The following is a 14,649-nucleotide window of genomic DNA, read 5'->3' as shown; positions in this document are numbered from 1 at the left end:
TGGGAAGAGGCTGAGTGCGGGTAGCGGGGACGGCGTGGGGTGCCCCAAGGCGACCTAATCACAGCCATATAGGGGCCACCTGCCCTCTCGAGGTACCCTGACTGTGGGAGAGCCGCCTGGGCCCTGGTCTAGGTCGGGCCTTGAGCTCAATGGTCAGCACACCTGGTGGTGGCAGAGGCGCAGGTGCTCGGGCAGCCCCAGGTGCGTCACTAACATGCCCTTTGCCCTCTCGCCCGAAGGAGAACCACTGCCGTCGCATCAAGATCCTGGGAGACTGCTACTACTGCGTGTCCGGCCTCACTCAGCCCAAGACGGACCACGCCCACTGCTGCGTGGAGATGGGCCTGGACATGATCGACACCATCACGTGAGTGCCCTGCCGTGCAGGCCTGCCTTGTCCTGGCCAGTGTGTCCGAGGTGGGTCACCTGTGCCGTGGCTGCGGAGACCCAGAGCCAGGCGGCGAGGTGCTGGGTGGAGGAGTCCCGCCTGCTCTGTGCAGCTCTGCCTCTGTGATTCCCTTCTTTGCATTTTGTGGGGACTGCATTTCCCTGTCCGCGGTGATCCAGGGTATTGCCAGCTATACGTTAGTCAGGCCAAAAGAAATGACCCTTCGAGCTTAGCCGGATAAGATGTTCAAGGAGTTGATTGCGGGAAAGGGTTGGCTCAAATCCGGCCGCGTTCCAGTTGAAAAGGAGTCCCACGTGCTTGTCCACGTGGACAGGTGACCAGGTGTCAGGGGCTCTCTGTGGAGAGAGGGTGGGGTGGAGCAGGTATTTTTGGAACACTGGGGGCCTGGCCTGCTCCTTTCTTAGCTACCCTCATAGCCCTCGTCAGGCAATGAGGAGGTGGGAGCCTTCCGTCTAGTTAAGGAGGGTGTGGAGCTGGGAGGTTGGGCTGGTGGGCGGAGCTTAGAGCCACATCGCGGCTTCTCGACAGCCTGGAGAGATGGCTTCGGCTCCGTGAGATGGGGTCACCAGGGCCTGCCGTGGTTTCACATTTGGGAGCAGAGAAGTAATAGCACGAGAATGGGACGCGATGGGATGAACGGCAGGCTCAGCTGCACAGTCCTCGCGAGGCAGACTGCGGGGTCCACACACCTGCACACTGTGTGCAGAAGCAGGGCGCTCAGCACCTCGCCAGCGTGCTCGGCCTGGTACCCCGCTTCTCAGGAGCCAGGAGCTGTGTGTCGGCATTGCCTGGGCAAGTCGAAACCCTGAGGCCTGCTCTGCCTGGAGAGCCAGTGGCAGCTGGTCTGGGCTGTGGTCTAGGATTGAGGGTGGAAAAGCCCCCTCCTCTAGGTGATTTCAATATGCAGCCCTTGCTCTGGAGAAAAGCTGAACTGGAGAAGAGGCTGGTTGTTGACCGGCCTGCTCTTTGGGGAGGCCAGAGGTGGCCCTGGGTCGCGGGCACAGCGCCGTGGGTGACCTGGAAGCAGAAGAGGCTGTGGTGCCGAGATGTCCCTTGCTGGGGCCACAGAGAGGTCTGCTGCAGGCCTGGGGACCTCTGAGTGGACAGAGGACACCCAAAGGCTGGAGGGATGGTTGGCAAGGTTATGAGATTCCTGAAGCATCTCGTGCAGACGCCGTGCGTGGTGACGCAGATGCTCAGGTTCGGGGGATGCGCGAGCCCCACCGTAGGGGTGTTGGACCACTGTTGTCAGCTCCCTCTTCAGGCGGACGCTTTGCGGGCAGCACATCCACCAGGGTCGCTCGCTTCAGAAAACAGGGCAATCCACTCCGACTCTTGTGAGTGCAGGACCGACGTGTGTGGGTCAAGCGCTGCTGCCGCCGGATAGAGAGGAGCGGAAGAAGGAATCTGTAAAAACCGAGGAAGAAACCTCTGCAAGGGCAGGGGCAGGCAGGCGTGCAGCCAGACCGGCCCTGACCTTGAGTGAGACCGGAGGGGTCGAGGGTCTTCTCCCTGGCCAAGAAGTGAGGAATGATCTTTTTTCCACTTGGTAGAAAGTTCATTTCTACGGGGAAAACAGATGAAAGATTTTCCATGCTCCGTGTAAAAGACCGAGTGAAGAATGCAGCCTGAATGTGGAGTCCCAGGGCTCTGAACCCCCTCCCAGGGGAGTGGCAGTGCCCGAGGCCCTCTGGGCTCCTGCTTGGGGGAATCTGGCCCCCATCTGCCCGCAGCACCCAAATCAGATCCTCCTTTCAAACTGTGGACCTCATTAAGGTGTGCAATGTGCTCTTAAAAAAACACCACATGTTAATTGTTGTTGGTGTGATTTTTAATAATAATTTAAAGTCATCTATATATTCCCAGTTTTGGCCAGGTGGCACCTGACTGTGGGAGGAATGGAGATAGAGTGGGAAGAGCCTTACGTGCCCAGCAAATGTGGTGACTGGCTTCGTCTTGCCCCTGCAGAGCTGTGACCCTGGCTCTCAGTTTCCCCATCTGAAAAATGGGAGTGATGGCTTCATGACATCCAGGGCTCTGAGCGAGGTTGGATTGGCAGAGACCAGGGCAGTGGGACCAACCTCACAGCCACGTCCAGGCCCTGTGTCCTGGTGGTCAGGGGCTAGTCCTTGACCTTGAAGGTTCTGGGGAGGTTTCTCCAGGACTCCTGGTGGTGTCGTGCTGCTTGGACCTGGGTCTTTGACCGTAAGTTCTGCGGCCCCTCCCCAGGGTACCCAGGCCTGATCCTGCCCCCCCCACCAATGGGTGTGCTGCCCATGTGAGATCTGTGCCTCTACCCTTTCCTGCACCCCAGTGCCAGCTTCCCTCTGTCAGGCCTTGAATATTAGGTCAGACCCAAGGAAACTGCTCCTCTAGTCTGGTACAAGAACGCTTCCTGAGTTCAGGTCATCAGTCCCCAGATGCAGCTGTTCCTGAGTGGGCTGGGGGCTTCCTGCCCGAGGAAGCAGACAGGCCCCCTGGGTTCCTGGTTCCCCATCCTTGAGGTGATGCTTTGGTTTCCTTCCATCCCTGATTTTCTCTGCTGTGACATGCAGAAACCGTGTTTGCATCTCTGAGCTGTTGTGGGAATTAAATGGGATCCCAGGTTAAATGGGCTGGCATGGAAGATGCTGGGTCCCCAGCCACTGCGGTCATCAATTCATTAACCCCCAGAAAAGGGAGCCAGCTGAGCTGCCGCTGTCCCTCCCTTGGGCTCCAAAGCATCAGGATTCTGTGCACTTACAGGAACGGGGTTTGTCCACTCCACGGGGAGCACCTTGCCCGTCACAGGTATTAGCAAATCACGAATCAGACCTCCAAACAGGCAGGGTACCGTTTTGCTAAATCCTTCATCCAGACGTGGCTTTGCTTGTGGTCTGGGTATTTTTGGTTCACTATATTGAGTTAAGTAGAAGGAAATGACATGTGCTCTTCCTTCCCTGACCCGTCTTTGAGCTGGTAAGGCCAGCTTGCCTGTGCTCAGGTCATGGGTAGACCCGATGTGCCCAGGCTGGAGGAGCCCAAGGCTGGAGGTCGAATGAGAAGAGATGGCCGAGTGACAAAAGTCATTTCTGGTTGTTCTGGAGGCCTGGTCCTCCCCGTCCTTCAATTTTCTCAGTTCTTGGCAAACGCTCTTCAGTGAGACAGGTTTTTTGTTTTTTTCTGTTTTTCTTTTTCATACAATTTTTTCTTAACTCATTGTGGTGGCTTCTCTTGTTGTGGAGCACGGGCTCCAGGCACACGGGCTTCAGTAGTTGTGGCTCGCGGGCTCAGTAGTTGTGGCGCACGGGCTTAGTTGCTCCGCGGCATGTGGGATCTTTCCGGACTGGGGCTCGAACCCGTGTCTCCTGCATTGGCAGGCGGATTCTCAACCACTGCGCCACCAGGGAAGCCCGACAATTTTTAAATTGTAGTATAGTTGATTTACAATGTTATGTTAGTTTCAGGTGTACAGCAGAGCGATTCAGTTACACATATATATGTATATCTATTCTTTTTCAGACCTTTTCCCCTTACAGGTTATTACAAGATACTGAGTATGGTTCCCCATGCTGTACAGTAGGTCCTTGTTGGTAATCTAGAGTGAGACAGTTCTTGAGGCAGAATTTATCTACAAGTGACTGTCCAGCTCACTGCACGTCTGCTGTTCCCCCAGTTGAGAGCCTGCTCGAAGGGGTGACAGACGGGGCGAATTGGTGGAGTGTCCTGGGCTGCACAGGTTGGGTGGAGGCTGGCAAAGGCCCTGCACACTGCGGACAGGAAGGCCTCCTTGAGGAAGGTTGGATGTGGGTCGCAGCAGTCCCCCTGCCCTTTGCCCTTCCACGACTGCAGAAGTAGAAATGCTTAAAATGCACAAAAACATCTTTTGCAAGTTTACTTCTTTCCCGAACTCATTTCTTTTTGTGAATTAAGAAAAAAATTTTTTTAAACCTTAGTTTTGTTGTTTCAGTACCTTTAACTGGCGATTGGCAAACGAATGAAAAAAGAGTTAAAATTGAAAAAAAACACATTTAAAGTGTATACAATGAAATAGGTAGTAAAGATATGTGAACAGTCAGGCTTCCACAAAACCTTTATTGTAAATTCGTGGCACGCAGGCTTCTGAGGTTATCAGAGCTGAACACCAGGATGCCCGGGGCCCTGTGTAGATGTATCTGGTTCTACGGTCCAGCCTGGCCCCCTGAATACGGAGGACGGTGAGGCTGGGCTTGAGGGCCAGCTGGGAAGGCAGTGTCTCGGCACGCCTCTGGGGCCCGCGTGTGCCATGGTTTTGGGGGACAGGCCCTCGGTGGGTGATGCGAGCAGTTGCAGGCAGAACTGCTTCTGGTTAGAAGACAGGCTGGGATGGGGGGGGAGGTTTGAGTGGAGGCCGCTCGGGGTGGGGGGCCGTGGCAGGGGCTCCTGGCTGGCAGGAAGCCCTGCCAGGCTGTGGGTGAACGGTGTGCAAGTGGAAGTCAGGGTAGGGCAGGTGGGCTGGGTCCAGTGAGCCTCACGCATGCTGTGGCATTGCTGACAAATGGGGTTACCCTGCCCCCCAGGTCCTGTCCCTTCCTGGTCGCAGCCTGCAGTTTTTGATCTGAGGACAGGACGTTGGCATTGAGGCAGCCGAGTGTGCACGAGCCAGGCTGGGGAGGTGGAGCTCTGGGGACCCAGCCCGAGGTGCACCCCGGGTGTAAGTGTTTGCTTCTTTAATGCTGCTACTCCTGTTATGATGATGAATAAATCGTGGATCATTGGTAAGGGCATCACGCATCAGTAACCTGCTAGGAAGAGATCATGGGATAGTTTCAGAGTCCCTGGGGATGCTAGTTTCAGAGTCTCTGGGGAAGGCCCAGCCTTCCCGCGGGGTGGCCCAGCTCTGTCCTCTCTTCTGCTGCACAGAACAGGCTCCTTTGCTGTCAGAGGCACGTGAGCCAGGGCTTCGGGACTTTCCTTCTCTGTCGACCTCCTTGCGATGTTGTGGACTTAAGTTGTGTCCTGGTGGCATTCATTTTGTTTCAGATGAAGATTCCCAGTCTCTTTATTTCCTCATCATTTGAAGCCCCTCGTCTTTCTTTAGTCTTTTAGATTAAGGGTTTTTTTCTTGGAGGGCAGCGAGCTGGCGGTGGTCAGCAGCTGTGTGGGTGAGGGGAACTGAAATCTCATTCCACACCGTTTACTCACGAGGGTCCAGGACCGGTGTTACACCAGGCCCTGGGAAACTAATGGCCAGGACCCCTTGTGGATGGCCTCGGGTCAGCAGGCGGCAGGCCAGTCCAGGCACAGAGGACTTCCAGGTACCGAGCGTGGAGGCAGGCTCACGCGCAGTGACCACCAGGTGGGATGGGGCTAGTCAGGACACGGGACGCAGGTGGGCTGTGGAAGCTAAGCCAGGGCAGGAGGTATCAGCTACCGCCTTCCTTCTCCCTTGGGCTGACACCAAACCCAAGGGGCCATTGGCGGGCGCTGTGGCCGGAATGCATCTGTCCAGCGGCTAAGCCCTGTTACAGCTTGCAGCCGTCGCGGGTGGGGTAGGTGGGAAGTCCCAGCCGCCTGGGACAAGACACAGGTGAGGAATGGCCTGGGGCAGCCCCTCCCAGGATGCTTGCAACCTACTCTCTGAGAGGGCCCTAGGATGTCCGCCAAGCCTCTGGTCAGTAGAGCCAGCCTGGCCATGTGGCCATGTGGACGCAGTAGTCTCTGATGGAGCCTGACCCAGCGGAAGCAGAGTGACAAGGGTCTGGGCAGGGACGGGAGTGGGTTTGCTGTGGTGAAGGATCTGGGAGGGCTTCCTGGCTGCAGCATCCGGGCTGGGCCTCTGTTATGTTTGAACAGGGTGGGATGCACATGACTCAGCCCTGAGACTTGGGGCAGGACTGAGATTTTGCTCACAGGCTCGGGGCACCTGCTGTATTGTGGGGGCAAGTCTAGATGTGGTTGGACTACAGGGCAACTGCTGTTGGGAGGGGACGGAGGGTGGGTAGTCCATGTCGGGCTGCCCGAGGGTGGTGGCAGCGTGGCCCTGTGTGCCTTTGGTCTCCCAGTCTGCCTTCCCTCTCACAGCCGATGTCCTAATCATGGGGCGCTGTGTCCCCGAGCCTCAGCTCCACCTTCCTGCCCTTCTTGCTACGGAACGTCTCCACCGGCCGGAGAGCCCCATCCAACACACGTGCCGGTCGGGGCCACCTTTGGACCCGCCCAGGGTGGGGAGGGCTGGGGGCGCCGTGGCCGACCCCCTCCCCGCCCTCACGGCTTCCTTGCAATTCTGTCCCTTGGAGCACACCAGCCAGGCCCGACATTGCTTCCTCAGCAACATGCTTCAGACTTTTTAAAGATTAAATAATCTCTTGCTTTTGGGGAGAAGTGGAAAGTCCAGCAAAGTGGCATCAGAGGGCCTCCCCGTGGCTGCGGTGCGTCCCCTGCGCTCTGGCTGTGCGATCACAGGCCCTTTGCGTACTTCCTGCATCTCCCTTCACCGTGGGCCTCGTGGGGCTGGAGAAACCATGCAGGGCGTCCTCGTTCCTTTAAAAGGAACTTTTAAAACCACCTCCTGTTTCTTCTGACGCATGCTTCCAGTGACACTGCCCCCCACCTCTGAGGGTGGTCTCTCCTGGGGCCCTCAGGGCTTCCTGCCAACCCTTTCCTCAGCTGGGGCTGGAGCCCAGAGACACGAGCGCCTGGGGCAGTGGAGCGCGCGTGCACTGGCCCTGCAGTCTGATTTCAGCGTCCGCGTGTTTCGTCTTGTTTTCTCCCTTGAGCTGACTGATGCAGTTTGCAACCCACAAGGTCCCCCTGTTGTTCGGGGCAGGTTTGTGGAGCCTCGCACCTCCCCACAGGCCGGGTCTGCAGCCCACCCTCTCAGGGAACTCAGGGTCAAACCTTGACCGTTCCCAGGGCTGCTGGGACCCTGTCCGATGTTCCCCGGGGCTCTCACGCTGGCCCCTGGCTAGCAAGCAGGCACGGACACCCCTGATGAGGTCAGTGGTACCCAGAGCAGGATCGGGGTCCTGGATCGGGGTCCTGGGCTCATTTCTCTTCTGCTGCTGCTCTGGGTGGGGAGGGGGATAGGGGAGGTGGGATGCCTTGTGAGATGGCCAGTGGCCAAGGGAGCAGGGGGGAGCCAGCTTGGAGTGACCCCTGCCCACCAGGGCCCACAGCTCGGGGGTCAGGCTGACTAGGTCAGGAGACCCGCCCCCCGCATGCTCCCGCTGCCCTGTGCTCCTGGCCCTGAGGGAGCAGACCACGGGGCCCCAGCCCCACGCCCTGCCTGTGTTTGCTGCAGGTCCGTGGCCGAGGCCACTGAGGTGGACCTGAACATGCGTGTGGGGCTGCACACCGGCAGGGTCCTCTGCGGGGTCCTGGGCCTGCGCAAGTGGCAGTACGACGTGTGGTCCAACGACGTGACCCTGGCGAACGTCATGGAAGCCGCCGGCCTGCCTGGGTAAATCGGGAACCTTGAGGGTAGGGGCGGGGGATTCTAATTCAACCTTCTGTCTGGGGATCTGGGAATGCCCGGCTGTCCCAGCCCCACCCCCAAGGCCCCAAAGAGAGTGGGCGAGCCGACCCTGGAGGAGGAGACTGAACGCTGCCCCTGTGGTCTGCCTGGCTCGGAGCTGTCCTGCGTGCTCAATGTCGCTTCTCTTTTTGCTTTCTTTCTCAGACTTAAAGTGGAAAGTGTTCTGCCTTTAGAGCCCCACTAGGGAAGTTACAGATTTTCTTCTAGAGTGAGGAGGGTGCATTTCTCACTGGTCCGTGCACTCCTAATGCTTTCTCATTACAGTCGCCTCCTTTGGTCTCATTTTCTTCAAACCATTCCCCAGAGCCAAGGCATCATGGACGGTGAAAACATTAACCCGAGAACTGAACGGGACCTCCCCGCCCTCCACGAACGGTGGGCAGCAGGGGGACGATGTGACTGCAGAAGAGGGGGCTCTGAGGCACACTCCCATGGTCCCACCCTCCCGATTTCCGCCTCTTAGAGGGGTTGGCAGGCCGTGCTCACAGCTGCTGCAGGGCCCAGCTGCAGTTCCCAGGGGCTAGAGCAGAGCCTTAGACACCTGCACACGCATGTCTGCTTCTGTCTTACGAACCTCAGGGCAAAGCTCTGTGCCCTCCGCTCTGCGGGGCCTCAGGACCCCTCTGGCCCTGGCTGCCTGTCCCCAGCTGTCCTCTTCTCACCCTAGAGACCTGGTGTCCTCTGGGCCACATCTTCCCCCCTCCCTCCTGGCCTGACTTTTTGGGGGAGGTGGCGGAAACAGGTGACACCTTTCCTTGTGCCAAGGCCCTGAGCTCGGCCGAGGGACCAGTGAGTGACATCCAAGGCCACTGGCTCTGGAGAGCAGCTTTGAAATTGCAGGAAAGGAGGACTTACGGGGCTCCAGGAAGCAGCAAGCCCGGAGATTAGAATCCAACAAGCCTGAATGCACGCTAAGCCTGCCATGGGAGTGGCCGCGGCATTTCTAAGCGAGCTCAAAAATTGCGGCACTGTCATCTGTGACCCGGGCTGCCTCTGAGCGTCCGTCTGGGGGGACCCTCTTGGCCACCGACCCCTCCTTCCTCCAGGGCCCCGTCCTTCCAGCACCCCTCCACTCCTCCTGTTCTCCACCCTTCAGAGCAGGGACTCGGAGTGGGGGGGGGGACACCTTCTCACTGCGCCTGCCCCTCACCCTCTGGGCGCCAGAGTGAGTCCCAGCAGCTGCCCGCCGGCAGCCCCGCTGTCCTGCACAAAGTCCAGCCCCCTGGCCGGCCAGGAGCCGCCCACCTCCCTCCGCCCCTGCCCACTGAGGTCTTTCAGCGTTCCGCCTGCCGTGCAAACAAGCACACGGACTTCCCACCGCCAGGGACCCCGCTCCGCAGCCCCCTCACCTGGCCAGGGCGTCTTTCAAGTTCCGGCTGACCGGTAGCTTCCCTCCTTCCACTCTACTTACCAGCCCCATGGTGGGGGGCGTGCATCCTGCCTGCCCTGCTCTCTGCTTTGCTTCTTTCTTCCCTCCTCCCCTCCACTCCCCCTTTCGGAGACACCCACCTCAGGAGCACAGTGTTTACAGAGCACCTGGCTTTTCCAGGACGGGGGAGGGTGATGTCGGCAGCGAAGACAAAGCCCTCGGCCCCGGTGGGGTTCACGTTCTTGGGGGGCCACCGGGGGGATGCAGAGAGGGGAGCACGACACGGGGCCGGGGGGAGGTGCCTTTATCACCTGTCAGCCTGGGTCTCCTGGGCACTGAGGTCAGTTCGGAGCTGGGCGGGGGTCTGGGGCGCTCACAGGCCCTTGGGGGCACTGAGACCCTGGCACTGTGCACGGAGCGCCAGGAGGAGGTGCGAGGAGGAGGGAAGATGATGAAGGTCCGAGCCTGAGAGCTCCTGAGAGGAGGGGAGCGCGAGACAGGAAGAGGGGCAGGGGAGGGTGGGGTGGTGAGAGGGAGTGCGGGCAGCCGGGAGGAGGGCTGGGGAGGAGGGAGAGCCGTCAGCTGCGTTCAGTGCTGCAAAATGAGGACTGGACACCAGATCAGGTGTGTGCAGCCAGCGGTGGCCTCAGCAGAGGGTTCAGGGCACACGAGGGCCAAAGCGTGAGTGCCTGGCTCCCAGGGAGACAGCATTGCGACTCTCCCCGCAGGGCAGGGGGCGGAGGGGAAGGAAGCTGGCCTGGGAGGGGTTGCTGGAAAGCTGCTCTGTGAGTGGGGACCAGGGCTGCTGAGCCACCCTCCCCAGTGCCTCTAGGGGCCTGGCACACGTGGTGCGTGCACCCCTCGGGGTCCTGCCTTGCCCTTGCAGCGGGGCAGGGGGGGAATGTGTGTGATGGGGCTTTTCCAGTAACCTTCCGAGAGGCCCCTGGAGATGGTGTCCGCCCTGGAGCTTCTCAGGGTTTCCTCACTCTGCCTCTCTAGGTTTGCTCTTTCTTGCACTATTCTTAATGTGATTCCTTCATTCTTTTAAAAAATTTTATTTTATTGAAGTATAGTTGATTCACAATGTTGTGTTAATTTCTACTGCACAGCGAAGTGATTCAGTTACACGTGCATATATATGTCAATACGTTCTTCTTCATATTCTTTTCCATTATGGTTTATCACAGGATATTGAATATAGTTCCCTGTTCTGTGCGGTAAGACCCTGTTGTTGATCCATTCTCTATATAATAGTTAGCATCTGCTAACCCCAAACTCCCAGCCCATCCCTCCCCCTTCCCCCTTCGTCCTTCTTTTGCTTTCTTCATCCACCCACCTATCCACTCATCCATCCTCCATACTTCCTCCATCCACCCATCCATCCTCCATCCATCCATTCTGCAAGCACCTATCTTCTATTCATTGGGTATTCGGGGAGTGTGGCTGGTCAGACAGACAGATGGACGGGCGGACAGATGGGAGGAATGAATCACTGCTGTGTCTTTACCCCAGCATCTGATGCTGGGACCCCTGGGACTTGATTCATGGACTCCTTCCCAAGGCCGTACACCCTGAGTGGTTGCCTTGGAGAGGCCAAGGCCAGGGAGGGATGGGGCACCTGTCTGCTTCTTGCACGGAGACGGCCTCCAGCTTCTTGGTGGCAGGAGACCACACAGCCCTCTCTGCTGCCCTGAAGCACACACAGCTCCTGGTCAGCCCCAAACTGAAGTGCTGGATGCATGTTCCAGGCTGCCTGGAAGCAACTGAAATTGGGTCCTGAGCAAATGGCCTACCCGCGCCCCCCACCCCAGGGGCCCTCAGGTAGGAACCATGATTGGGGTCACCTGCATACCCCACCCAGCTCCAGGGTATGGTGGAGCCCCCTCCGCCCCAGGTCCCACATCTCCCCACCCCTATTGTCTTGGACAAGACAGTCTCATCAATAACTGGGCTCTGGTGCTGTGGGCCTTAGGGATGGCAGACACTGGGCGTCCCCACCCTCCGTCTCCAGGGCAGGCGAGCTAGCGTGGCTGTCTTCACTCCCACCACCTGTGTTGGGGGAGGGATCGCCCCGTGAGTGGTGGGCAGCACCTGGAAGTGAGGTGGCGCTTTCCCCTTTAGTGGCCTTGCTGCTCAGGACCAGCCAGGCCTCCAGTTTCTCCCCAGCCCAGGCTGAGAGCCTGGATGCTGTCCATTGCCACCATGTGCTTTTAGGGCAACCTGCACCCGAGACCCCTCCTCTTTTCCAGAGCCTGAGATGCCCTGCACTGAGAGCGGTCGCTGATGTTTCTGTCTCCCTATTGGCCCCTCAGCTCAGTGACAGGACTGTGCCGTCCCTCTCTGTGGTGGAAGGAAGGGAGGAAGGAAAGGAGGGAGGGGGACCAGTGAATGAATGAGTGGACGTGCGTGCATTTCTGGAGACCGTTGATGCCGTTTGCAGTTCAGGGCCAGGCTGATGGGGTGACAGTGTCCCAGGTGCCCTCAGGGCCAGCAATGGGGGGATGCTCACTCCTGCCTCAGTGCCCTGCATGTGTCTCCCCCTCCCCGACCGAGGAATTCAGGAGACTGTTTGGGGACGTGAGGGCTCAGGTCTTTGCAGGGAGTGTTTTGCATGCTGGGGAGTTTGTGTTTCTCCCTAAGCCCCAGTGCTCAGGCCTTGCTAAGGGCCGGAAGCTCAGGCCACGTGTCTAGGTTACGTGGGGACTGGGTTTTGCTCAGGTTATGCTAACAGAGGATTTCTCCTTCTCTCACCAGAAAACTCACTGGGGTGGGCATGAATGCCGCGCACACGGCTCTGTTCCCACCCGCCCACTTTGTGTGGGGACAGTGTGGGCCTGATGTTGGGCTGGGGTCCTCCCGCCCTGGGGGTTTGGCTTCTCCTCTCACCTTGCCCCCCTCTCCTTCCTTCATCGTCCTTTCTGTGTCCTCTGACACTTGCTTCCTTTGTCCCCTTCAGTTCCTCTTGTGTCTCTCTGGCCCCTTATCCCCTCTGCCTGCAGCCCTCCCTGTTCTTGGCCCTCCTTTGCACACTCCCCCCTCTCTCGTGGGGTCCCTCCCCTGCCCCATCCCACCTGTCAGTCCTCCTGTGCGTATGCCCCAGGGAATCTGAGTGTTCCTTCCAGAGCTCTGCCAGGACCCCGCAGAGCATCGCCCGGATGCCGCCCAGACCAGCTGTGGCCCCGCAGGGGAGGCTCCGTCCAAACCTCCGCCTCCTTTTCCGTAGGAAGGTTCACATCACAAAGACCACCCTGGCGTGCCTGAATGGTGACTATGAGGTGGAGCCGGGCCATGGACACGAGAGGAACAGTTTTCTGAAAACTCACAACATCGAGACCTTTTTCATCGTGCCCTCCCATCGGCGAAAGGTGGGCTCCAGAAGGGGTCCTGTGCGGAGCCTTCTTAAGGACTCATAGCTCCCCAGATTGCTGCTTCTCAGGCCCTGAGCTCTGCGCACATGGGAGGGTGTCCCCGCTGACCTTGTGTCCTGGGCCTGGCCTGTTGCCCGTGAGGGGAGGGCCGTGGGGGAGGGGAGGGGATGGAGCTTGGAGTCAGGGCCCTGGGGTCCTCGAGGGCTGGGCCATCCTGAGTCCTACCGCACCTCCCTGGGCCTTCACTGCCTCTCCTGCAAATCAGGTTTGAGAACCCTCTGCAGGAGGTCAGGGATGGGGTGCGCTATGGATCGAGGGGTGCTGTGCACACAGGAAGGCTTGTGACCATCCTGTGTGAGCGCTGAAGGTCACTCTGTCCTGGGAAAGTGATCTGGACACGATTGAGGGTGACCGAGCCACTTCCGGGGCTCAGGTGAGGGGTACAGGGCTCAGGTGAGGGACGCAGGACTCAGGTGAGGGGCGCAGGACACAGGTGAGGATTGCAGTGCTCAGGTGAGGGGCGCAGGACTCAGGTGAGGGACGCAGGACTCAGGTGAGGGGCGCAGGGCTCAGGTGAGGGACGCAGGACTCAGGTGAGGGGTGCAGGGCTCAGGTGAGGGTCATAGGGCTCAGGTGAGGGACGCGGGACACAGGTGAGGGGCACGGGACACAGGTGGCCACAGTACTTCTTCAGGATACAAGCAGGTCAGGGAGAGCTTGGGGTTTCGCTGTCCTGGTGCATCTCCAGGCCAGGATGCGGTGGCCCCCATGTGATGTGGGAGCTGGGGATGGGTGTGGCACTGGCCAGGGGAGAGAAATGGGGCTCAGGGCAGGACAGGCAGGGCAGGGTGAGCTGACTTCTGGAGAAGGGGAGTGAGTGTGTGAGGGAAGGGCAGGTGTGAGAGGTTTGGGTGACCAGCTGGGGTCAACCTGGGGACATAGGAGCAGAGGGCAGGGCGCCAAGGAGGAAGGCCTGCGAGCCGCTGCCAGGATGCAGGAGGTTGTGAGTCAGAGGAGGGAGCCTTGGTGCCATGAGTGGATGCCGCCCCACCCGTCATACAGAATTAAACAACGGCGTCAGCCATGGCTGCGGTTTGAGGGTGGGAAGGATGGCGAGGTCTGTACGATGAGCAGCCCCTTGGGAGAAGTTTGGGTTGAGGAGGAGAGAGAAAAAGGTGGAAGGCAGAAGGGCAGGTCTGCAGGAGGGGCCCCGGGGGCCAGTGGGTGACACTCATCCGCGTGGTGCTGCCCCAGCTGGGTGATGTCCATGCATCCGCCCCGGGATTCGGGCATCGCTCTCGTTTCAGAGGCATTGGACGTAGTTGAGACCTGCGTGTTTTGGGACTGGGTTGCCGGTTCTGTTCCCTGCTGGGTCTGGTGAGCCGCAGGTCCTCAGCAAGTGGCCTGTGATCTCCCTGCCCCGTTAAGTTCGTGCTCCCCGCCCAAGAGGTAGGACGTGTGTGTCAGCTCACAGCGTTTCTCTCTGCTGCACGTCCGCACAGATATTTCCAGGGCTGATTCTCTCAGATATAAAACCGGCCAAGAGGATGAAGTTCAAGACCGTGTGCTACCTGCTGGTGCAGCTCATGCACTGCCGGAAGATGTTCAAGGCTGAGATCCCTTTCTCCAATGTCATGACCTGCGAGGACGATGACAAGGTAGGCGGGCCCCACCCCCGTGTGCCAGTCCCGCAGGGAGTCCCTGTGTGTCTGTCCTCCCAGTGCCGTCCTGCTGTGGTCGGCTCCAGTAGCCCTCGTCCTTCACCTCGCACAGTCTTGTAAATGCTGTTCAGAGCTGGGCTGCTTTTGCTTTCCCGCAAAACACTTTTCATTATGTTGTGGGGTTTTTTTTGCAACTTGGCATCCCATGGATTTATCGGTAAATTCAAGCCACAGACCCCAGCTGTTGTTTAAATCTGTCCTCAGGATATCTGTACGTGTCAGATATTGTATCGCTGGTTCCGGAGCCCCCGACCTCCTCTGTCTGCACCCCGAGAGCCTCAACGTGG

General features: G+C 58.9%; 1 protein-coding gene across 2 annotated transcripts in view; it reads left to right on the top strand.

The window, feature by feature from the left end:
- The window catches only part of ADCY1 (adenylate cyclase 1), a 116,447-nt gene that overhangs the window by 57,234 nt on the left and 44,564 nt on the right, over window positions 1–14,649 (top strand). For both annotated transcript variants that reach the window (XR_010945363.1, XM_067745730.1), the window contains exons 5-8: window positions 240–367; window positions 7,671–7,829; window positions 12,497–12,638; window positions 14,144–14,299. Coding sequence is in view for 1 of the 2 variants with exons in the window: in XM_067745730.1 (XP_067601831.1) it covers window positions 240–367; window positions 7,671–7,829; window positions 12,497–12,638; window positions 14,144–14,299 (585 nt within the window). In the remaining variant the exon portion in view is untranslated. The remainder of the gene's footprint in view (window positions 1–239; window positions 368–7,670; window positions 7,830–12,496; window positions 12,639–14,143; window positions 14,300–14,649) is intronic.

Source organism: Pseudorca crassidens, chromosome 8, assembly GCF_039906515.1.
Source record: "Pseudorca crassidens isolate mPseCra1 chromosome 8, mPseCra1.hap1, whole genome shotgun sequence".
NCBI lineage: Eukaryota > Metazoa > Chordata > Mammalia > Artiodactyla > Delphinidae > Pseudorca > Pseudorca crassidens.
This window is presented reverse-complemented; position numbering and strand designations above follow the sequence as displayed.